Consider the following 26,043-nt stretch of genomic DNA (forward strand, 5'->3'; position numbering starts at 1 on the left):
TTGGGGTGATCTGGAAGGAAGAAATGGCAGACACGTATAGAGAAGAGCTTGGCTCGGGTGGACCATATGCTCTTATTGAAGACATGCCAACACCAACCTAGAGACAGAGTGTGTGTGTTATCTACAGAAACCTATTACAATCTACGAAGGAAGAAGAGCTGCATCAGCTAATCTGGGCAGGAGGTCTTTGAGGGGGAGCAATCGCAGGCTGCAGCCATGTGGGAGAAGAAAGGTGTGGTTGATAGTTTCTACTTACAATGTCAGCATCCAGACAAGGAAGTTTGACTGGATTCTTTCAGCAAATGCTGGTTTTAGCTAAAGGATGATCATCCATTAACATACACATACATACACATTAAGACCAAGAGAAGACTTGATCATTCCTCTAAGCCTGACCCAGGGAAGGTCTTATCATTCCCATGGGTCTGAGGTATTGGATCTTTGACATGGCTGTGGTCATGTCAATAGCACACATTCACTTGAGACTTCATCCATGCCTCATATCTGACTAGAATAGATCTTGTCTTATGGAAGAATGAAGCAAGCTGCTAAATTTCAGGAAACTAAGTTCTGTGATTGTAGAGCCTACTGCATTGTTGAAATAAGAGCGTCAGGGCTGCGTCCCCGGCACCCAGCCGCCCGCATGGCTAGTTTATACCCAGAAATAATTACATGGAAACTGTATTCTTTCAAACACTGCCTGGCCCGGCTAGGTCCAGTTTCTTATTGGCTAGCTCTTACATATTGTTCTAACCCATTTCTAATATTCTGTGTAGCCCATGAGCTGGCTTACCAGAGAGGATCTTAACCTGCGTCTGTCTGGAGTGGGAGCATCATGGCGACTCTTCGACTAAGCTTCTTTTTCCCAGCATCCTCTTCTGTCTACTCCGCCTACCTAATTTTCTGTCCTATGAGGGCCGAGGCAGTTTCTTTATTATTACAAGACCCACCTCCATCATTTCCCCTTTTTCTGTTTAAACAAAAAAGAAAGGCTTTAACTTTAACATAGTAAAATTACATATAACAAAACAGTTATCAAGTAAGAATTACAGTTACAATATTTATATCTATTTTATCTTTTATCATAACAAAGGAAAACTATAACTATCTATTCATTCTTCAACTCCATCAAAGACTCCAGAAGGATATAATATTACCTATCAAACAAGAGATAAGAAAACTCTAGAAATGACAAAGACATCTCGCTGCCTGGACAGTCACCCAAAGTTCCTCTGTACCGTTGGGGCATCCATCTTAGGCCTTCAGGCCCATGGTATCCAGCAGACACTTTCTTATTAAGGTACTTCCATGCCATATTGAATATAATAGCATTTTTGATGTTAATTCATACTTTCTTCTACAATAGACATGATTTAGGTTTAGCATGAAAGCCTAATTTGCTTAAGATCATACAAGTACTGGAGTAATTTAAAACCACAACATGATTTTGGAGTGCTCACTTTCAAAGTTCATGGCAGCATATTGCACTTCTGAAGATAATTAACTTGAAATTATAAAGCCAGAGTTAAAACATCGTTGTCTTAGTAAGTGGTTCTCAACCTTCCTAATGCTGCAACCCGTTAATACAGTTACTCATGTTGTAGTAACCCCTGATCATAAAATTATTATTGTTGATACTTCATAACTGTAGTTTTGCTATTGTTATGAATCATAATGTAAATGTTTTTGGAGACAACGGTTTAACAATGAGGCTTCAACTTGCAGGTTGAAGACCGCTTGTCTAGAACCTTTGAGCGATAAAACTCAAAGAAATTCAAAACACTGGCTAGCTCTCAATTGTGAAACTCTTCTTTCAGTCATGATAATCACTTGGAGTTTAAAAAGGTCAATATCCAGGTGTAGAGAATTCTACTACAGATTAACTCTGCTGGTTGTAGCTTCAGGTGCTTAGAGGGCATGGCCCCCAAGTCCTCTCAGAACCAAGTCCAAGAGGAGGAATCAGTATGCTCATTAGGACGATTCATGTATTATTTTATAAATTAAAAAAACAGAATGGTGTTTTTAGCAATGTGGTTAAAATGTAAAATGTAGTTTTAGTCTGTTGAAGTAGCAGTTATTAACCTTCTCTGTGGTTTTGTCTTCTCAGTTGAGATCCACACAGAGAAAATTCTGCACATTTTTCTTCTTTCCTCTAATTGTTGAAACCTGTTATTTTGTACAGTGCCCAGAACAGAAAACGTACTCAAAAGCTCCTGCGAACTAGACAATTTATATACAAGTTAACTTCAGAAAAATTATATAAATATATATGCATGTGGGTGTGTTAAAATAGTAGCTACACACCACCACACTTCTCTTCTCCCACATGGCCACAGAATACTAAGTTTCATAACTCCATGTTGATGTAGAATGAAAATCTTCAGACTTGCTCTGTTGCTATGAGGAGAGCTTATAAAACGTTGAAAAAGGAAACCAGAGCCCTTTAAATTGAAAAATGCATGAGAAGCATCGAAGTCTGCCAAATGGAGGGACAGGAGAACCCTGGGATAGTATATATTACTCCAAAGAGTAACTGTCGACTGACCTTAGGTTATAGTGAATAGGATCACTGTCTAGGTAGTAAGGAGCCGACTATCAGGTCAGCCTACCAAGAGAAGGCGAAATGCTGGCATACTATTCTAAAGAAGAAAGATTTGGAAAAACAGAGAATTGCTCACAATCTTGTAAAGACCAAAAGGTATTCAGAACATCAAGGTCTAACACTAAAGAAAACAATCCCATTGCAGGCCAACTGGGCAGTATGTATTCTTTTTTTCCCTGTGTTTCCAGTCCCTGGAGGAACTAGAGCTTTTGGTTTCCTGAGTGGGTTGCTGGGCTTATTAGTAGGAGTTGAAGTCATTCTGGCAGCTTTACAGATCCCAATGCCTCAGCTCCCAGGAGAGGGAAGGAGCCTTGGAGCCTTGACCGTGGTTTTCGTTCCTGCTGTCCCTTTGAGTTCTCAGAGAATACGTTAGCAACCCTGTGATTGTTGCATGAGCACATGACGAAGTGAAGTAGGAAATTTAGGAGAAAATAAAGCTGCAGTTTTTACAAATAGCAAAAATCTGAAATAAAAAAAAATAAGTGTAGTGCCCTAATGAATATTTTTAATTTGTCATTTAACTTAAGCCCAGAAAAGTGAAGGTTAAATTAGGATTTCAAAGGGATTTATTATAGAAATTAGAATTCCTCTGATTATTAGAACTCTTCTCATCAATGTTGTAGTTAATGTCGATCTCTTAACAACACCAATAGAGACCAGGTAGAGCAGAATTGGGAATTTTATTGAATGTGCTTACTGATGAGCTTTGAGACATGCCGAGTTTCATTTTACAGCCTCCCTGCCCCATCAGTGCTAAGATACAGGCAGCTTCCAGATTTGAAGTTATATAAAGATTAGACAGTGTCAGGCTTTCTTCTCACTTCACAGAGTTCTTCTATGGTTTCCAGAGCCCCTTATAGAAACCAACGTAAGAAGCATATTCTATGGTTTTCTGTAACTCACCAAAACAAAGATTACCAAAGTAGGAAAATCATGCAATGAGATACAGTCTGGCTCTCTAGCGATGCAAAGGAAGGAAGGATAAAAGGAGAGAGGGCAGTGTAATGAACGAGAAGAAAACTTTTCTTTCCAAAGTTGCCTCTCAGCGTGTGCATATAAACACAGGGAGGGTGACTAGGAAAACAGGGCAGTGAACAACCCATGCTGAGTGCTGACGTATTGAAACACAGGTGGTCGGGGAGCGTTCTTAAAGAGACAGAAGAGGAAGGCGGGAGGGTTTGTATCCTGCAGCATGGAGTTGGGTGGCCAGAGGAAATAAGGGCCACTAACATTCTGCACAGTTTAGAAGTTGCAGAGAGCCACTATACTGCTATGCAGCTTTCTCCTGGAGTCTCTAAGGCACTGGAGCAAGCATTTGGCAGCAGCTGATCTCTGTAGATGAAGTTCTTGGCGTTCATATGATTGCCCTATGGGCATCAAGATAAACAGCTTCATAGAGCGCATGAAACCAGCACACTGCTACTCCGCCATTTAATCTTCTGTTAAGAGTCTTGCCATCTCATAGGATGCTTTCTGTGTGTGTGTGTGTGTGTGTGTGTGTGTGTGTGTATCAGTCTTTTAAAACAGAGAGCAGCGAAGAAGGCAAGCAGCAGGGATTGCTTCTTCTCATGCAGCAGTTGTAGACAGCTTAGGCCAAGCATGGTGTGCTGCAGTGACCTTCAATGGGGCAAGAGGGAAAGGAGTGTGTGAGGTGGAGAACATCATTTACTCTGTAGTCTTGTGTTTGGAAGTGCAAACATGATTTATACTGAAAACGATGAAAACTGAAGGCATTGATTGTTGAAAATACATAGATCCTGGTGATCTACCTTAAAAGGACACATTAGGTCTGCTAAAAAAGATGGGTGTGAGCTGCCATATGGGTTCATGCTAATGCACATAAAATAAAGTTAAATAAATAATTAAAAATTCTTTTTAAAAAAAAGATGGGTGTGGTGAGTCTTCCTTGTCCAACTTCCTTATTTGTGAAACACAGAGGAAGGCTTTTTAAGTTTGAGAAACTGGTTGACTAGAAATAAAGTGAGGATGAAAGCTCAAGGGTTGGAGCCCCAGCCTGACTGACTACAGTGTTGCTGATTGGCAACAATGTAGCCTGACTGGTAACAGCGTAGCCTGACTGGCAACAGCGTAGCCTGACGGGCAACAGTGTAGCTGGGATTTCTACTCAAAGTTTTACTTAGTTCACGGATTGGCAATAATCAAATATACCTGTAGAGTTAAATAATCTTATTATATATTAAAATAAAACCGAGGCAATGCTATATAGAGTTACAAATGCTTACACTTACTGAATAGTAGGCCATTGTCATTTTTCTCTGTCCTGTCTCATTCTGTTCTAGTTCTCCTTTGGGTGTGCTAACACAATACCTTCATGAACTAATGGAACACTGTGTATGTAGTGTAGCATCGTGGAGACAAAAAATGCTCTTTACAAGGTTGTTGCCTAATAATCGTGACTCATATCAAACAATGCTTTCCTTTCTTACAACATGTGAGAAATGTCCGAAGAACATTTGCTTTCTTAAGAATGAGCACAAATATTTGAACCAACTCAGGAGTGACACATCGCTACAAGTATCACAAGGTTTAAACACATGAGAGAGCGAACATCTGGCCAGCCTTGGAAATACTCTTAACTTGGGTACTCAGATGCATTGCATAACTAAACTTGTCTAAATTCCAGGCCAGAAATTTATTATTTGGAAGCAAGATGAAACCAAAACACAAGCCTCTCAAACTTAAACATAGGCTCATCAAAGGAGGGACGATGAAAACACGTCCATCCTTGGAGCCTGCAGGAAGATAAAGGCCATCGCTCACTGTTTTTAATGAGTGCGCAACCCAGCAGAAATCTGGCAGATTGTTTCCTATAGAGTACTAAGAAAATCATAGTAGAAATGAGGTAAATCTCCACATTTTACTTCTGGTTTCCTGCAATCGATAATAATCTTGACTCAGAGAGGTTTTAAATGTTTCAGCATGTGTGGTCCATTTAGCACCTTTGGAAGTAAAGAGTAATGTGTATTAATCTTCTGTGATATAATTTGAAAAAGAGACGAAGATTTTAAGCCACTTTATTCATTCCGATTTTCTGGGTAGCCTCTTGTTAATCCTCAAAAGTGAAGTCTCCTGTAAGCTTAACAAGGATGGTTAACAATGAAGTTGGCAGTGGGAATCTTTTCTTAATGTGATGAGTTTAGCCCAATGCAAAGAGCAGAGGATTCAAGAGACTAGTAGTGTCTGGTGAGGTATTAAGTATGGGGTAGTGAGCCAGTTGCCCCTTGTTTTCAGTCTCAGCATGCCCCTCTGGAAAATTTGAACACTATTCAAATTTTCAGCATGCCTGTTCCCTGACTTGGTACTCAGTTCATGAAATTATGCAACTGCATAAATACTCTTCGTAAAACTTTAAATGAATATAAACTAACTCATCAGTAGGAATAATGCATTGCAACTTTGAAAAAAACCACATATATATGTGTGTGTATGCACATATAAAGTTCAGTCACATACCTCACCTGATTTCCTGTGGGAACTGTCTGTGTTACACTGACCATGGCAGTAAATTAGGATAGCCCAGTTATATTTCTCATCCCTTAGGAAACTATGTAGAATATCTTGGACTCTTGGAGGTACCTGCCTCTCACAGTCCTCCTGACACAGTCTCAGACTCTCTTACTGTCAGGAAACACCCAGATGCCCACTATGATCTCACAAACATTTTTCACATATCCACTGCTTGGTCAGTTATCAATGTTTTGATATCACTCTTGGTAACAGCCTTACAAGTCTCCCACACCAGTGTCCCCAGAGAGATAATGAGGTTTACCTGAAGAAGGCTGTTTTTGGTACCCAAAACTGTCAAACCATGAAGTCTAAAAATGTGTATTGAATGGTATGTACTCACTCATAAGTCTCCTGAGTACAAGGTTGTTTTATCAGTGTTTTGTATGGCATCATATTGCTTTGTTTTGTAGTGTAGCTGTTGTTGTTTTAGTATACATGGTTTTGGTTATTTTTTAGATCTTAATTTCATTATTAGAAATCAGAATGTTTTGGAGTTTGGTCTGGTATAGAAGCAACAAATTACATATTTTTTGACTGCAGGTTGTTGCTGAATTGCAGTTACGTCATGTCCCATGTGATCATGTGTTCTGAGGTAATAGCATCTCCATAGAAATGCAGCACAGTTTATTTCCTATACTGAACTTTGCAGTATCTCACCTGAGAAGCACGAATACATAGACTGAAAAGATAATCTGCAAATGGTGGTGCCCGGTTTCCTGGGCTACACAGTGAGTTTTAGACCCTTGTCTAAGAACCTACGGCTGTAAGCCACAGAGAGCACTAACTTAAATACTGGGGTCTCAGCAGGAGATGCTTGCTGTGTGAGCTTCATAACCTTAGCTCCATCCCAAGTGGAAGAAGAAACCATCTCCACCAAGCACCTTTCTGACCCCCACAGTAGCACTGTGGCATGTGCACACATATCACAGACACACAACAGCAGCAGCAGCAACAACAATAAAAATAACAAACAAAATAAAGACAAAAGTAAACACCAAGTCTTATTATCTAAAAAAAATTTCCATTGTCATTACTGTCTTAATGCCTATAACTGGGCTTGGCCAAAGCTCACTTTTTATTAGAGTTAATCCAATTGTTCTGTAGCTATCTTATTAATTTCTCAATTGTTGTATTTTATATTTTTACATAATCTCCTGAGTAGAAAATGAAAGACAAGGGATGCTATCTACATAAATATCAGTTAATTGATAGTTTACCATGATGTGGAGATTCACTTTAAAATTTCCCTGTGACTTCTAGTTGCACTTAATGCTCTTAATAAAATATTTATAGCCCTATGTTTTATTTATCATGTCAATATTTAATATATGTTTTAGCAGTTTAGAAGGGCTGATTTGCCTAAAACCCATGGACTCTCGTTCAAGTAAAGGAGAAGTAACTAGCTGCAAAACTTACTAAACGCCAATATTTGTCTTTAAAGAAACCTCTCGTGCTTTTATGAATTATCCATGTTGCGTGTGACAGTCCTCCCTAAGTGTTCCAGAATGCCCGTGATTTGTGCTGACTTAGGCTGTAATTAGTAAAGTTGTGCAGAATGGTATTCTCAGCGTGACCTGCCATAGGGAAAAAGAATCAATTCCCCTGTGCCAATTATAGTTGGAATTCTGAGTTCAATATGATTATCAATGCCGTAATATTAAACACTCAGAAATAATGACTTTCTTTGAGGACCCCCCACACTGTGTTCCAGCAGGCCTGGGCTAATTATGTCCCCACCAGTGTTATACAGGGTTCTCTTTCCTCCACACCACCACCAGTGTCCAGAGCTTTGATTGTTCCCATAGCAGCCACTGGAGCAGAAGTAAACTGCTTCCTCCTGTGGTTTCCATTTCCCATGTAGTTTGCTTCGTTGGGAGTCTCTTTATCTGTTTATTTGTTGATTAATTTGGATGTCATTTGAAGAATGCACGCTCAGGTCAGTCACCCCTTTGAAAATCAACCAACAAGACAGGTTGGTTTTATTGCTTTGCTTCCCCAGCTCTGTATATATTGTGAACATCAATTGTTTCTATTACTGTATAGGTTTTTCTCTTCATCATACCCTTTTGTTATGTAGATATAAATTAGTTGGTTATAATCTCATTTTTCTTTTTTCCTTTTTAAATTGCATGAGTTCCTTTAAGTCATGAAAAAAAAAAAGTCAATTAAACAGGCCCAAAGCAGTGTTGTGTGGATTTTCCTCTTTTTCAGAGCAGCCTTGAAGCTTCGGGAGCCCTTGTTTGTTTCTATTGTACTGGGGATGGAAGGCAAGGCATGGGCACGAGTTACAAGAGTTACACTGAACAACACTTCCAGACCCAGATGCCAAGTCTGACTTCCAGTCTTCCATTTGGCTTTTTACAAGGTCTCAGAGGAGGTCCGATTGGTATTCCTCTGCTTGGGGGTGCCAACTTGTCCCATTTATTTTAAAGATTGTCCTTTTCTTATCATGTGTTCTTGGCTCCATTGACAAAAATCAATAAGGGGATGAGCAAACTGTCCTCTATCTGTTCTGTTATTTTGAGCAGGGTCTCTATTTTTATGCTAGAACAACAATGAGACTCTCGCTTTGTCAGACAATGTGGAGTAAGTGACAATGCCTCCAGCTTTGTTCTTCTTGCCCGGTTGCCTTGATTCTCTGTTCGCGATACTCTGTCAATTTTAGAATTTTTAAAAATATATTTCTTTGAAAAGTGGCATTGGAATTATGGGAACCATACAGCAGAGTGGGCTCTGGCACAGATAGAGACATATGGGCTGGCTATTGAAAGCGAGAGTACCTTGTGTGTCTCTCTTAGGATCCTCTTTGTTGTCTCGGTTCTCCGGGGTTGTGGTCATACATGGGTCTACATAGGAAAGAAAGACAAGATCTCCTGAATAAAGTGGGAGCATGGGAGCCAGGGGGGAGGATAGATGGGAAAAGGTGAGGACTGGAGGGGAGCAGAGAAAATTGTATAGATCAATAAAAACAATTCAGAGTCTGAACACCAAAGGAATCTTCAAGTGATTTATCTAGCATCACTCTGTGTTCATGGAAGAATAGAAGGAAAAACATGTGCTTTTTTGTTTTTTTTTTGTCTTTATTAGCTTGTAGAAAATTTTATATAGATAATTTTGATCATCACCCAACTTCTCCCAGATTCATCTCCTTCTCTATTCTCCCATCTTTAAATCAAATTTATGTTGCTTCTATACTCTTGGATATGTGGCTATCAGAAAGAGTGTAGCCCATCTTTCTATAAAAAAAAATGATTCTGCTTCTCCCAGTACCTAACACAGCACAGGTTTTCTGACTGTTGTGCTCTGGACAGTGGTGGTGCACATCTTTGATCCCAGCAACTGGGAGGCAGAGGTAAGCATATCTCCATGAGTTTGAGGCCAGCCTGGTCTACAGAGCATGTTCTAGGACAGCTAGGGCTAAGCAGAGAAAGCCTGCCTTAAAAAACAACAAAAAGAAAGTTACAGCCTCCTGAGGAGCCTCAGTCTACTTTAACAATCAACACTTTTAGTTGCTAATCCAAAGGCGAAATTTTATTTTTAAGGAGTTGGCTTTTGGGCTTACAAAATGAGTTTTAATAATCAAAAGAATATTATTGTGTGCAGTGTGAGTGTGAGGGGGGAGAAGGAAGCAGGGCAAGTGGGATTTCATTTCTTACCAATGTTAAAGAGCAAAACAAAGACAGTGGAAGCTCCCAGCAGCAAGTCATAGCTTCTGTAACCCTGGGAACATGCAAAGTTACTCTGTAGCCAACTCATCCAAGGACCAATCTCAATCACAATAGGCTGTGTGAGATCTGCTGTCTTTGGAACTGCAAGCATTTGCCATGTTCCTGAGAATTTGCTTCACCTTCAGGGACCCCACAGAATATACGGGGTAAATGAACCCAGTGAATATATTTGTATGTCAGACCTCAGGCAAAAAAATATGATCAAGAGAGAATTTAAGAAAAATCTCCTAAATGTCAGAATTTATGACAAGTGATCATTTTGTCAGGCCAACATTCTCAAACCCAAGACTGTCCCCTGCGGGCTGTCATCCTTCTTCACTTGTATTAGTGCAAGATGATTGCTTATGCCTTTCTGGTCACCGTTTTCTACACAACACAAGCTATGTTCCATTGAATTACAATCTGAAGTAAGAACATTCTATTCATGCGCCATCTCCTTGGAACGAGTTGGCACCTTTTGTAAACTAAAGCTTGTGCTTAGCACTGCTTCTTTCAGGCACTGGTCGGTTAGCAGCATGCTGGCTGGCCTCTCTTCTATGTACTGAACATTCAGAGAACTTTCTTGAGATGGCTTTGTTATTTTATTGTATCACAATCAAGTTACTGCAAAGTCATTGGCTCTACAAGCGTGTTAAGTCATTTCTTTGAAAAGCCATTTTCTTTAAAATAGCCCTCATTATGACATTTTCAGCATGATTTTTTTCCCCATGAGACACTGCAAAACCAAACCACGGGAGGAAAATCACCATGAGTGTTATCGAACACGAGGGAGTATCACACCTTCAAAAACACCGCAGCTGCGGATGAAGAGGAAAAGTCACACTGAGCTCTGCAGAGGAGAATGACTCAAGCATCCTAGAGTGCAAGACACGCTTGTTGGTTTGCACGGAGTCATGCACTGAGTCAGGGAGGTGGCGAGGAAGAGCAGCGGTACTGTTTGTAGTCAGCAGACTGAGTCACCAGAGCAGACGTGGATAACTGCCCTTGAACTGCAGATAATGCTGTAATTCTTCACGTCTTAAACCCCTCTGTCCTTTTTTTGCTATGGTGATACCCCATATCACCACATATGCCCACGCCCATTTGCCTCTGTAAGCTTCTTCTTTTTTTTTTTTTTTGGTTTTTCGAGTCAGGGTTTCTCTGTGGTTTTGGAGCCTGTCCTGGAACTAGCTCTTGTAGACCAGGCTGGCCTTGAACTCACAGAGATCCACCTGCCTCTGCCTCCCGAGTGCTGGGATTAAAGGCGTGTGCCACCACTGCCCGGCTCTGTAAGCTTCTTGATCACTGATATTTCATTCAGTTATTTTGTTATTTCATAAAACCATTTTTACTGTTTTGCCTATTGGCACCTTCATTATATTATTATTATCACTACTAATATGGTCAAGTAGCAAGAAATATTCATAAAAACATTTTTGTTTTTGCCTATTGGCACCTTCATTATATTATTATTATCACTACTAATATGGTCAAGTAGCAAGAAATGAACATTGTTCTTCCTGTATAAAGATAATGAACTGTCTGTCACACATACCTATTTCCTTTCCAACTTGAACCCTCCTTCCCGACTAAAATTGTGATAGACTCCTTTACAAAAATAAAAGTGAACGAAAGAAAAGTAATTGGAGAGTGATGCTTTCGTGGCCTGTGAGATACGGTGTATGATCAGGAAGGAAAGCAGTAGCTGTCCGTGGAACACAGCGACCACGTGAAGACTCCGCAGCACAGGGTAACTGAGCTTCTACATCCTCAGAGAAAATGCTTCCTAGCTCACAGCACTCTGTCCAACTGTCAAGCAAATGGAAAGAAAGGAAAAAAAAATTATCATTCAGGGACTCAAGGGTTTGTGTCCTATGCACATTTTGTTGGAAGGCACTAGAGAATGTGAGCTTTGAACCAAGATGGGGAAACCTGAGGAAGGAGAAAGTCGCTGCCTCTAGAAACAGGTGCCCCGTAAAGAATGTGGACATGGGAAGTCTGAGGGAGGGCACTGTACTCCAGAGCTACAGAGCAACTCTACCATTTGGGGGCGAGGAGAAAATGAACTCTACGATAAAAGTCTTCAGAATGAAGAATTAATGATGGGTGTGTAGCAGATGTGATGGTTTCCGTGAGCAATGTCTATAGTGTGGAGAAAATGATGGTGGTAAACTTCAGTGGTTGATGACCAACTAGCCGCTATAACCGAATCTAGGAAAGGGACTGCAATCACGCACCATCCGCTCTGCAGTGAGCTATGTCCGGGGGAGCATAAACACTGCTTCGTGGGCGTAACATGGGTAGGCTTGAAAGGGGCAGACATGTAAATACCTAAACGCAATATTCTTACCCAAGAGGGAGAGAGAGAGAGAGAGAGAGAGAGAGAGAGAGAGAGAGAGAGAGAGAAATTAGAAGTCACAGTTTTTGTTGTTCTTGGATTTATTTCTTTTTTGTAATGTTCACAGGGTCTTCACAGTAAATGCCTCTCTCCTTTCACACTGTGCTGGATTGCTGCCTATGCTAGGAACTGCATCTCTGGGGAAAGCCTGGGCTTTCGAGAGCTTCTTTAGAAGTCTCAATTTTCTTCTTGCTGAGTGTCAAGTGCAACGGAAAGACTTTTATGCTTTGGGTACTATCCTGGCAATGTTTCTGTTTATCGGGCTTTCTTGTGTACTGTTATAATTGGAAAAAATTCCATGTTGATTTTCTTTCTGTAGTTTTTTTTTTGCGTGCATGTTTCTCTAAAAATCTATTTTTATAAGATTTTCCTTCTCTGCTGGTGTATTTTTAAAGCTTGCTGGTACGTGGTTCTGCATTAATTAAATGTTCCAAGCCACTTGCTAGGTTTGTTTCCAGCCCCCCCAAATCTGGATGGTGACATCTAATCTTCCTACTTCCCAAGATGATGGTATCTGGAGGAGGAGCCTGTGGGATGCGAGTAGATCTGAGGCCACAGTGCTAGTAAACGGGAATCTGCCTTGCTAAAAGAGGCCTTTGAATAAGACGGTGCTAGCTTTTTCTGCCAGGGGAGGTACAGTGGAAAGGGGAAGAGAACCAGGGGCTAGCCTTGGATTTTCAAAGGCTAGCCCTAGATTTGTGGGCCTTGCTGGGGGACTCAGCCTCTAGAGCTCCAAAATCATGAAGAAGAAACTTCTGTTACCAGGTCCCCACCACATGCTCTTCTGTATTTTTAGCTATTTCTTCACTATCCCATACTTCGGGGCCTACTCTACACGCAATAGCGCGGCCCATAGCGGTCTGGGTCCTTCCTGCATCAGTAACCAACCTCACAGCCGCGCTCGTAGGCAGATCTCTGACCTAGAGAATTGCTCTCTTGAGGCTGTCTGCCCAGACGGTTCTTGGCTGTGACAATCTGACTCGCAGCACGTCAGCCCCCACTCCTCATGGTTTCCCAAAGCTGTGAGGCAAACCCCCTCTTGCCTTCTCTTCTGTGCCCCCTGCCCTTGCTGTTAGTTTATAGTTTCAATTCTCTTAGTGAAGTTTCCGTGGTGATCAGTACAGAAGCCTTTCAAAAGCAGTCTGCCATATTGAATTTTAAATTTAAAAATCCCGTTTTGTCTATTTTCTTTTTGTTTGATTTAAAAACTGTACCACAAAGTTCCTGGTTCATTTTGCATCAGCATCTCCCAACAACACCTGTTATCTCAGTACCTGGCTCCGCCAATGGGAGAGAATCAATTTGCTTGTGGGTTTCTAGCATTTCCAGATTGTCTAGCGTTCCCTAGGTGGTGGCTCAGCCCAGGACTTCCATTGGGTTTCTTATCTTTTCTAACCTTGCCGTTGGCTGGATACCAATCACTACAGACAGACTAGAAAACAGCTCTCTTCTTCCTTTCTGTGAAGAGGGGGAAGAGGGCTGGACTAGGGAGGAACACCCCGCCAGCTTTCCTGCCTCTACAGTCTTCTCAGTGACAGCACAGGGCTGCACTAACCATCCCTGGAAGGAGGGAAAGATGGTGTTCCAATGGAGTGTGCTGTAGGTGGTAGGCTAAAGCAGATTCAGCACAGGTAACATGAGAAGTGACTAACCATCTCTACACTTGTACAGGATTCACAGATAAAGCCAAATTTATGTAATCTCCCTGAACTAGTAGCGTGGCACCTTAGGGATGTCCAAAGACCTGAAGTATCAATGAACAGAAGAGTAATAAAATTCAGAGACAGGAAAAGAGCCAGAAAGGAGATGGAATAATTACAAGACTTAAAGACAGACAAAGATGGGGGAGGAGAGAGAGAGAGAGAGAGTCTGGAAGAGAACTCTGTGGGGAGTTTCCCAATAAGGTTCCTCTGTAGAAGAGATGAGATGAAAGAGGAGGGGAAAGAGGAGGGGAGGAGAGAAGAGGGAGGAGGGCACAGAGGTGGAGCTGGGGGAGGAGGAAGACCCTCTGGGGAGAATGAACAAGTATCATGAAGCCTCCACTCCTCTCCTTCCCTTCTCCTTCCTCTTATCCTCCTGGCTTCTGATTTAAGGTCTAGTCTCTTTCTGTAGGTCAGACTCCAGTGTAAGGAATATAATACATAGCCCCAGAGACAGGAGGGACACATGAGAGAGATGCTTAACAAAGGACAGCTGAGCTGAGTGCTAAATGACTTCTCTAGCGTCCAAGAGAATGGCATTTAAGACGTTAAGTTGCTCTCCGGTGCAGCTGTAATGAGTGTTCCCTATTCCTAGCCTGTCTCCTTGATTTGAGTAAATAACTCATTAGTAGAAGAAAGTCTCTTGTTTCATCAAGACACAAGAGCTTTAAATATATTCACTAGGCTTTAGGATATATTTATTTAGACAATAATGCTTCAGAGCTGTTAACAGTGACCAGGTGTAAATGATTAAGCTCTGTCTTAGAGTTACGGTTGTACAGTTTTATTTTGTTTTATTTTGTTTGTTTTGTCTCCAAGGAGAAAGGAGTGGATCTTGAAGGCCTTTCTAACGATCTCTGCACTTAAAAGGGAATTCTTCTTTTACATTCTGGGAATTATGCAATGTCTATTTCTGTAAAACAATAAACTAATATCCCTTGAAGTAGTAATAAATACTTTACTAACTTGTCATATTCTTAGAGAAGAGGAAACGTTGGATATAATTTTAGACATAGAAAAGCCCACTCATCCTAGCTGGCAGGTGCTTGCTGCTCATGGTTCCCACATCTCTTGATTCAATTACTTGTGCTTTGAAAATGATGAGGAAACATTGCGAATGAACTGAACACACACAGGTTTCCCCTCTGTCATGGAGCCCTAAAGGACACAGCATAGCATCTACTTACACATCACACATACAGCACTAACGATAACAAGCAGCCTTCATTGATTTTGACCATGGGGGCATTGCACAGGATACATGAAAGACTATCCTAGCTTATGTCAGATTTGAGGAGCCATAAATCTGGACCCCAACCTCAATTTTCCATATATAGTGAGAGATGACTTCACTGCCTATCAATGGGATTATGTTGTTCCTTTAAGTGGAAACTATAATCATATTTAAATGCATTTTGAGACTAATATTCTTTGTCATGCTGTTTTATTACACACGTTTGAAGTATAAAACACATTACTTACACACATGTGTAAGGATACACCGATACAATCACTACAGTAAGGAAAAAGAGCACATCCATCTTCTTACATGTTACATTTTTTAAGACCGTAAAAGTGACTAAAATCTATCCCTTAGTAAATTCCCAGATACAATGCAATGTTATTGCACATAGCCCTCAAAAATCACAGTAGTAACCCATTGATCCCAAAATTTTCTCTTTTCTTCAATGATACAAATTTTTAGAGAACTTCACCAATACTACGGCAACAGGGAAGAAAGTATCTGAAAAGAGTTTGTTGTCCTTGTTGTTACTTTGTGCTGTTTTAGATTCCAGAGCGAGCAGGGCATCCTGACAGTCCTGTGTGATTTCAGGCTGTGATTTGTGTGTCGTGGGTACTGGGAGAGTTAGCATCCCTACCGAGTTACGACTTCAACGCTACTCTGTGGTTCTCAGGAAAGAGTTATTTTAGCACAAAGCAGTTGTGTCCATTTCCTCTTGAGCTTTAGTAGTTTGCGTCTCTCAGGGCTCATTTTGTCAGAGTTGCTAAATTTATTAGCATAATGTTTCTATGATTTCATTTTAATAATTACATTTTAATAATCTCATGGATCATTTTTGTCAGCCTTGCTGCATTTGAGTCAGTGTTTGTTTTCATTCTGACATCTTTCAAAGAATTAGGTATTATTATGGCATCTTAAAACAAGAATTTCACTTCCTGTTCCTCCCCTTGCCCTTTCTTGTCTGTGCTTTTTCACCCCTAGTAGCTCCTTCCTGATATCCCTTCACGGATGACTTTGTGAGCCACACACACACATGTTCTCAGCACTCCATTACTGATCAATATGTCTGCCTCTTCATATGTCTGCTATATATGTGACTCAGGTCAGAACTAATAGGAGATATTTCGGTGTATGTATGCAAGGAATAAATGGTGTAATTTGGTTTCTAAGCATGGACAAAAACCTCAGAGGTTTTATGAGATAGGTATTTTCCCAGATATACTTGGTAGCCTAGTTTAAAAAAAAATAAACAGTTAATGATGATAATAATGATAATGATGATGACCAAATTTTCTAATGAGTGGAAAACTTGAATAAAATTTTACATCTGTGTTTATATCATAGTCTTCAAATTTATCTAAATATTTCTATACAAATATATATATGTATTTACTGAATAAACATGTAAATATATGGGTATAGAAATAGTTTAATATTTAATTTTAATATCTTTAAATTAAAAATTTAATATCTTTAATCCCAGCACTCAGGAGGCAGAAGCAGGTAGATTTCTATAAGCTCAAGACCAGCTTGGTCTACAGAGTGAATTCCAGGACAGCCTTGTGACAAACAGAAACCCTGTCTCAAAAAACCAATAAATAGACAGATTAGTAAGTAGATAAATAAATATGTTGTGCTTATAAACAAGAGAAGTAGAAAGGGGGAGTCTCAATCATTCCCAAATTTATATGTCCTTCAGTCTTTTATGTTGGAAAGTATTTTTGCTCACAAACCTGGTTCATGTTTCTGATGGGCATGCTCATTTTACATACATCACAGCTCTTCCTGTAGCAGGATGCTGATGGAGTGATAACAGGATGCTGATGCATGACTCCATGGGGACCACTCAGTCATCTGAGTTAGCAAACCAACCTGTGGGTAACCTTCAGGAAGCATGTTTTGTAGAACTTTACTCCATTTGTGGGTCCTTCACTTTGGTTCTTTCATTAAATATTTGATTCATCAAGATGAAGTCTAGTTTCATACATATGGAATCCAATTGTGTCCATAGACTGGTCTGAACTGACGGTCTTTCTCCTGGTCCAGACCCCAAGTACTGCAATTAGAGGTGCATGCCACCATGCCAGGCACAGGCCACTCCCATCCTTAGTGGACAGGGCGTTAGCTATGTGTTCGTCTCTATGATCTCAATACTTGACAGAAACGACTTAAGAGAGAGAGGTTTGTCTCATTCCCTGTTTCTGAGGATTCAGCCCATCATGACATTGAAGAAACACTTAACCCACCAGCTCACAGCAGGCCAGCCAGAGAACAGAGAAAGGAGAATTTTGTGACTCCACATCATTCTGTTTCCCGCAGCCCGTGAATTTCCACTAGAAATACCCACAGAGACATACCTAGAGATTTGACACAATCTTCTAGGTTGCTATAAGTCCTTCTCTGGTACAGAAAAGAAGGCTTTTGAGTTTGGAGGAAATAGCTAAGCAATTACATATAAAAATAAAGTCAGTGTATGAAAGAGACTTCTGAACTGTGTTGATTGCAATACTACTCATAAGAGCCAAAAAACAAAACAACTTCAGTGTCCCATCTCAGTGAATAAATGAGAAATCCTTTACATGTTAGCTCCATTATCATCAGTGTTTCATAAACTCTGATGGTATATCAGGGTTCATGACGGACTTATCATTTCCTTCTTATGCCGCTTGGTAGAGCTGCTCTTTCCTTAAGTTGGGCTTTGCTTTACGCTGCCGACTCGTGTAACTCATTTACTGCTACATATAACTCATTCTGTGAAGTGTCTGCGAGTCTCTTATTATATGAAATTAATGTTATGAAAGTGTAATAATTCACAGCTCCTTAATAAGTTCTAATAAAGGTGTGACATTTTCTACAGAGAAAGTGTTTCTTCTGGTGGGGGAAATGTCAACTGCCTTTTGCGAAGTTCTCAGATAGTCTAAAGCTTGGTGTTGGGAATTACCAAAGGTAAACTGTTAAGAAATAGAAGATACCCTATGTTAGCTAGTGCTCAATCAGGATCCAGACCTTTCTTAGCTGTACTTCACTGTCGGAGACCAGCTTTGCCAAAAATACCACTTAGCAGGGTAGGGACATGGAAATCAGAAAAAATAGTAAGGAGGACAAAGATGCGAGAAAAGTAACACCAAGCATAGGATGTGAGTTCCAGTGAATACTGAAATCACCTGTTTGTTTTCCATACACTTTTATACCTCAGTATCCTGCTCCTTCTTTGAAGCTGGAGGTGTGAGGTAGGGAATGACTGCCTTCAGGATATTTGGTCTACGGTATCTTCATTGCCTAAACAACAGAATGGTGATGACTTAATGTCAAAAGAACCAAGAAACCACATCCTGAGTCAGAATGTGTAGCCCTGGTTGCTGTCAACAATTGCGAACAAGCTAAAACTCTCTGACCTTCAGACAAGGTGGAAACAGGCTCACAGTTTGGGCCCTCCACACATCACACTTTAAAATTCTTCTGAAAATTGAAACCTATGGCCTTGTGGGCAAAGTCAAGAGAAAATATTTTTCAGATTCACCTTGGCTGGAAAAACAGTTGCAGTGAACTAGTGTTGATTAATGTTTACCACCATGACAAATACCAGATAGAAATGATTTAAGTCAAGAAGATTTCTTTTGCTCCTGAATTTTGATATTTCAGTCCATTGCTGTGGGCCTGTGCAGAGAAAGAGTACCCTGGGGGGAAGCACTGGACCAGAGAGGCAATGGACCAGAGTTGTTCATTCTCTCTCTTCGTTGCAAACGGTAAACAACGGTCAAGGTGCTGTCGAAAGATAACATGGCCAGCCCTGAAGAAGCAGAATGATCAGAGACAAAATTCTAGTCTTAAAAGTAAAATCTTAGGAAAGTGTTTTGAACATATTGTCTTGAATTTTCAGGAAAATTCACCTTGAATGTGATTCTCACACTATATACTAATACTCCTAATAGTCCTGAGAAGAGAATATCATTTCTAATAATTACTTATATTATAAAAACTGGTCTCAGTTATGCAAAAATGAAAATATCTCTGTTTAATGACCTAGTAGTAGTCATGTTAAATGTTTTACTTAGTTTGTGTACTTAATATGGAGCTAGATCTACTTTGTTATAAAATCTTTTCCTCTCCGTGTCTCCCTTTTGGATATAGACTAAGATGCTTAGTGAAGCAGCTGGAGAAAGGCGATGTCAACGTTGTCGACCTAAAGAAAAATATCGAATATGCGGCATCCGTGCTGGAAGCAGTTTATATCGACGAGACAAGGTGAGTCTTAGCCCCTCCAGATTCATCTTCACTGCTCCTCTCCTGTCTTCTTCTCTGTTTTTGACCCTCTTATATTACAAACAAAATTTAGTGATTTTTTTTGTATGAAACAAAAGTCAAAAATCTTTATTAAAATTTAGAATTTATTTTCATATAGCTACTTAAATGGAATATTATTCTTAAAAATTATACTTTAGTCCAAACACTTGGTTATAATAAAATAGCCAAACAGTAAATTTATTAAACAAAATAATTAAATTTCTTGCTCTTTCAGTTTCCTTAGACTTGTAAATACCAAGAGACTAGTTTTTACTAATATAAGAGTTTTTTATCTCATATTTCAATATTATGAGAAAAGGGGTGTGAGACCCATTAGATGGATTCATTAGAGCTGAATGGCGGGCTTACAGGGTTTATCTAGTCAAGCATCCCTTGCCCTAAGCCTGGCTGTGCAGTTGGCAGTTGGAGAAGGTTTGGAGAGGGAGATTTATTTGAAGAGGGTTGTCAACACAGCACCGTGGCTCTCAGCCCAATCCCTTCTCCCTCACAGGTGTTTGTAAACTCAAGGGACTTGAGCGGTTTCTCCGGTTTCTCAGGGCTCTCAGAAAACACTGAGACAGATTCCCGACTTTCCCACTGGGAAATAAAAGTATTGCAGGGAAAAGAGATGAGCCTCTGAGCTCAGGGCTGAGAGACTGTGCAGAGGCAGAGCTGCGCACATCCAGACTTCGGGTCAGACAAAAGGAACAAGGAAGAGGCTTCATGGTGTACCAAAGAGCATTGATAGTGGATGGAGAAAGAAGGATTCTGAAGTGACTTCTCATGTGGCAGTCAGGGCCCGAACCCTGCCAGTTCAGTAACAATTTCTGAGAAAATAAGGTTCAAGGTATACTCATGAATTATCTCTGAAGGACCCATAAGAAGTCCATGATAGAATAAAAGTTCCAGACTGTGGGAATTTATTATGTGGATTGCAGTAACACCAACAATCCATTAAGATCCTGGCCCTATAACTCTTCACCTATCCAACCTCATCATTAAACTACCAGTACCAGGAGAGTGCACAGAAGACACGAGTGTGTGCCTTTGGGCCCTGCCCACTCTGTTCATGTTCACCTAAGCCAGACCTGATTTGGGCGACAGTGAGAACTATTAACTGTGGGATGGGAGTTTTTGCCTCTGTGTATGGACTTCACACACACTGTTATCTGACCGGCAATACATTCATATGGTTATCCACGGTCGGGATCTGGCCTAGGTGCTTTTAGATTCTTGGTCTCTTATTGAAAGAACTGAAATGAAGGTTGGTGCTTGCCTCTTACAGTATGACTCAGAAGCCAAGCATGTAAGGAAATGATTCATCAGAGTCTTGCCTCCACCTTTTCCAGTGATCTACTGATGTATTTTATTTTGTATTTTTTCTCTCCCCCTTTCCTGGATAATAGGTTAGAACAAACATAGCATTTTATTTTACTCGTTTCACAAATCAAGAATTTTCGGGGGGTCTGGAATCTCGTTTTGAACTTTTATATGTTCCACAATTAAAAGGACTTAATTCTGAGAGAAAGATTCACAACCAGGTTGGATGGCACAGGTTTGATGATCGTAAAATGCAGTTCCTTGGGTTTGGAGTTATGATGAAGTGAAAATCACAGGTTCTTTTTAACTTTACGTTTGCTTGGTGATCTTCCCTGAGGGCAAATGATGTGGCTAGTCACTTCAAGGGGACAGTCGTGTGTGTTGTGTGTGTGTGTGCACTAAATGCCAGAGGGGCTGCTAGCGTTTTCTTAGGAATTTCTCTTTTAGGTGTATTTACTTATTGTTCACAAGTTGATTGAGCTTAGCAGGTTTAAGGGTTCTGCAATCCTCTTTTTGACAAGACATTGTACATTACATTTCTTTATAAAATGTAAGAACTTTAAAATGCCAACAATTCTTTGGAGGCTTCCAACATCTTGCAGCATAGTGCTAATTTTTATTTGCCTAGATGTTCAAACTTTCATTTGATTGATGATGTGCTATATTTATTAATTTGTAGGTAATCTCCTTCCCAGGACAGTTATGACTTCATGTTTTATTTTGCTAGCTTAGGTACCCATGATCCCTAAGTCATTTAAATATGTTACATTTGTAGTGTTTTTACATGTGAAAATTACTCTTTGGTAGGGGAAAATGCTCAGGACAATAATTTAACTTCTGTTGTCTTATTGGCTCCCCCTCGTAAAAAAATAGCACTTCCTAATGTCACACTAATTAATTAATTTGAAAGAGCGTATCATGTAGTTCAGCCTGGCTATAAATTCATCATATGGCTGAAAAAGAACTTGAGCTTCTCATCCTCCTGCCCAGCACTCTTGAGTGCTGAGGTAGCAGGTTTGCATGCCCACGTCTAGTTCATGTAGGGCCAGGTGTTGAACACAAGGCTTCATGCGTGCTAGACAAGTGCTTTACTAACTGAGCTATAGCCCAGAGCCCTTCTCCTTTGTTTAAATCCTTCCACAGCTTTATGTTCATCAGAATAATATAATTCTTCAAATTTCCACCTCCTCCTACAGGCTGCTAGCTCCCCGCTCTCTTACACAATACTCAGAGTGGTTACTTTCTGCAGTTTACTAATGGGAGCACTAAAGCTGATTTAAACATCACAGAAGCCCCGTGAGATAGAAATTCTGTTATTACCATTTTGAAAATAAGGACAATGAATCACAGAAACCTTCCAGGGCTTACCCAAGAGAGTACACTGAAGAGCGAGCTAACAGCTGTAGCATTCTTGACACTAGAGTTGGGCCTATTAACCACAGTTCACACACTCATATCTTTACTTACAGTGGACGGATGGGTATTTCCCAGGGCTGCAGGTGAGTGCAGACACATGCACCTACCTACACCCATGTACTCACACATACACCACAAACATGTGTGTAGTATGCACACACACGCACACACACATACATACATATGTATGTATGTATTTTCAAAACTGTTATGGGTACTTTGATCACAGATTCTAAGATTCCATGTTATGCGGATATCATTGCCTCTCATCTTTTCCAAGCTGTGCCTTTTTGTCAACACACTGTTGCCTTAGACTTGGCTCCAATGGGACACTATGCCCTGGAGAACATCAAATGCTGTACATTGCTATTTTGTCTTCCCTGGAAAGCCTACGCTTATGTACTTGCCATCGTACCATCTGTTAGACCTAAGACCGCCCCTCAAGGATCTTTGACTTCTGTGCCAGAAATGTGTACTTAAGGCATTTTGAGCAAAACTGTACAACACGGATTGATTTCCTATATATTTTGTAAGGCATGAAGTGTGGCACTGAGGATCTTTCTGAAATGTGTTTGCAGTTATCAACATACTATTTGCATAGGAATTCTAGTAAAACAGACTGAACAAAATAAGGAAGAGTCAGGCAATATTTAGTTGCACATTAATTTATATTTTAAGATCTCCTGGTTTATGAAAGTTTGAATTTGGAAATGCTTTCTAGAGAGAAAATGGTTCTGTGAATGATTCATAGAGATGCTGAAAATGCCTAGTCTGGGGGAAAGGTTATCACAGGGCAAAATAGGAACTGTCAGTTAACCAGTGCACACAATCACACATGTACACATACATACACACTTCTTCCTACTAAAGATGACCGACTACAGGGTTTCAGTTAAAACAAATAAAGACAAAAAATCTCTCTGTAAAAACAATTTGGGTTAGAAAAATAAAATTTCTGCTAGAAATAGAAATATGACTTTTATGGAGATTATTGTACAATCCCACAGTGGATATGATCATTTGTTAGGTTTTGTAAAAGACATTGTCATATGTAAAGGCCAAAATTTATGAGCCTTTCAGATGTGTCTCTGGAGGCTATTATTTTTCAGTGTTGCACACTTGTAATCCATGTGATCTGGAAAGAATCCCCGTGTCCTTATTTGGATTGTAACACAGCCAAGCACCCTTGAGCGTGAATAATAGGAAGTGCAGCTGCCTTGCGAGGCCTGCTTTCGAAGATGGATATTGTGCTCGCTAGCATCCCCCAAACCTAAGTTGTTCTTTCATTTTAGTTCATATGAACCAATCTTTATGATTATCCCGAGTAGATCCTCCACTCAAAACTGGAATAATGACTTAATCTAGAGTGCTTCGCTGTTTCATTTATGAACTACGGAGGGGGGTTAACAGGATTAAATTGACATAATGTCAGGCAGAGTAAAAGTTAGATTGTAGCCATTGTTTTTATTACATGTGTAAAATACAATACACTTTGTATACTCGGTACAAATGTATTAAGATATGGGATTTTAAACTTCCTAAAGAAAATATCAAATAATTCCCTGAAAACAATTTGGAGTCTTGGAGAAAATGAAGACAGCCAGGGAATAACAGAGGTGTACAAAGTGATGGAAGGAGACATGAAGGCAGTTATCCACCGGTTGGCACATCCTCACTTGGCAAGCAAGTCTAACTAAGCCTATGGGTTCTTATCTTGGGATAAGTCATACCAGACTGAGACTGCACTAATGCCAGGCAATACTCCAAAAAGTTGCACTGGCAGACACCGAGTGATAGTCAAAGCACCGGGGAGGGTAAGAGCCTTGAAACCACTGAGTGCAGGATTTACCCACGAACTTCCTCTGACCTATCAGATAGGGGCTGAAGACGGTAAGGCATTATCACACATACTGGTCATCAGAATCGGGAATGTCTCTGATGGATAGCTGTTGATTATAGTGGAGACAGAATGGGGAAGACAGAAGTGATCCCTGAGGCTGAGTTGCTCCCCAAAGGAAGGTTGAGTGTTACAGAGACTGAAAAACTAGAAACAACCTTGTAAGTAGAGGGAGTAAGAATGTGTAGTAAGAATTTAGAGTCTGACTTCAGGCCATTCACGACCAGACTGTTACTTTTTCTAATGGGCCTGCTCTCTGGCACAGCTCTCTGACGATGCTTCAAGACAGACCTTCGAAGAAGAGATTGTGAGGTCGAAAGCATTCAGAAGGTGCTTAATAAATGGACATGAAATGTGACAATGAATGCCAATTAGAGAAGTGAACTGGGGAGCTCTAACCCAGAGATTCTGGTTGTCTTAGTCATTAATAGCTGGAATTCATTTACTATTTGGATGTCTTCCCCATCTTAAGGATTTGGAGAATGTCCACTGAATATCTAATTTTTCCATCAATATGTCCTCTCACTTTGCTCTGTAGCTGGTGCTGACTTCCACCTGTTTATTCCTAGAGAGGCCACTATTTTTCCTCTCAGGCCCAACTAAATATAGGCAGGCTTCTAAGCATGAGCTGACTCCTGCCTCCAGTTCTTCACGAAGCTCAGATTAGCGGGACGTGCTGGAAGATCTTCCTAGCAGGTGCTTTCAGAACTCAGAGCTCAAGGCCTTTCGCAGAGGGCCTGGTGTAGCCTCATCCTCTCAGTCTGTGTGTCTGCCTGACTGGAACCAGTTCACCATGCCATACGGCAACTTGTCAACATCTTTTCCTACCTGGAATTGAGAATCTCAAGCCCAAAGTCACCATAAGGGGGCCTAAGAAGATTGATGTTGAGTTGGACTTTCAACATTCAAGTATTAACATCTTGGCCAGAATAATACAATCAAAATCCATGTATACAAAAACGATAGGGTAAAGAATCCGCATTGCTATATCAGCATTTACAAAGACAGCCTTGCTCATGACTATTCTAAGAAGCTGTCTTGCCCTGTCCCATTGTTCAGTCTTCTGTATGGCAGAGTAGAATCTTTTCTTCAATGCAACTAAAAGCCCTCTTCAAGAGATTTTTCAATAAAACAAAGCAACAGTCACACAGAAGTTAAAATTAAGCATCTGTAAAAGATACAATTTGTTTTAAAAACTTTTTAAATGTCAGGTTATCTCCCTTCCAACCCCTGAGGTTTTTTAAACTCTTGGTTCCAGTATTACATTAGTGATCGCAGTCAAGGGTGAGGATGGACACTTGAGAGAAGTGTGGAAGGAGTGGAAAGGTGGGTGGAGATTTTTAAAGAGCTAAGAAAATCAGAGAGAAAAACCTACAGAAAGACTAGGAGTAGGACACAGACACAGGCCACATAGCAGAGGAATGGGGACTGGAGGGGTAACATGGCCTGGGGTCCTGCACTGGGAAATCCAATGTCTCCGGGAGAACTGAATGAGTTTGGAAATTTATAATGCCTCTGAAGCACAGTTTCAACAAACGGAATAAGCAGCCAGCTACCTTATGACACCCGTGCAGAGTTCACAGGGAGAGGCTTTTGAAGAAATGACTAAGTTTGTGTTTCCAGAGTTTGCTAGTGTGGATAAAGCAGTAGAAAGAGAACAAACTATTAATGGCACCACATCCTTGCAGAAGCTAGCTGGAGCTAACTGCATAGCCAGGAGTCCTTCAGTGAATGCCTGTGAGCCTTGCTGTTGAACTGGAAAGCCCAGTTACAACTGGACTCAACTGCTCACCTAGGGTGGGTAAGGGTTTACAGTAATCATGGTCAAACTGTGGACGGTGAATCACACAGTCGTCGGACCGTGGTGATGGGGAGAAAAAAAACTCTGTGATCATCACTTTGATGTTGACTCTGTGTGTTCCTGTCACATTTGGAGCAGAGAAAGGGA

At 40.5% G+C, this 26,043-nt stretch overlaps 1 protein-coding gene across 3 annotated transcripts in view; it reads left to right on the top strand.

Moving 5' to 3' along the window:
* Pde1a (phosphodiesterase 1A) overlaps positions 1-26,043 on the top strand; it is a 163,630-nt gene that overhangs the window by 70,133 nt on the left and 67,454 nt on the right. For all 3 annotated transcript variants that reach the window (XM_050120167.1, XM_050120175.1, XM_050120170.1), the window contains one exon: positions 19,310-19,423. In XM_050120167.1, coding sequence (XP_049976124.1) covers positions 19,310-19,423 — 114 coding nt within the window. Of the gene's footprint in view, positions 1-19,309; positions 19,424-26,043 lie in introns of those variants that run through there.

Source organism: Alexandromys fortis, unplaced genomic scaffold, assembly GCF_014885135.2.
Source record: "Alexandromys fortis isolate MF-2015 unplaced genomic scaffold, M_Fortis_MF-2015_v1.1 scaffold_8_1_9099942, whole genome shotgun sequence".
Taxonomy (NCBI): Eukaryota; Metazoa; Chordata; class Mammalia; order Rodentia; family Cricetidae; genus Alexandromys; species Alexandromys fortis.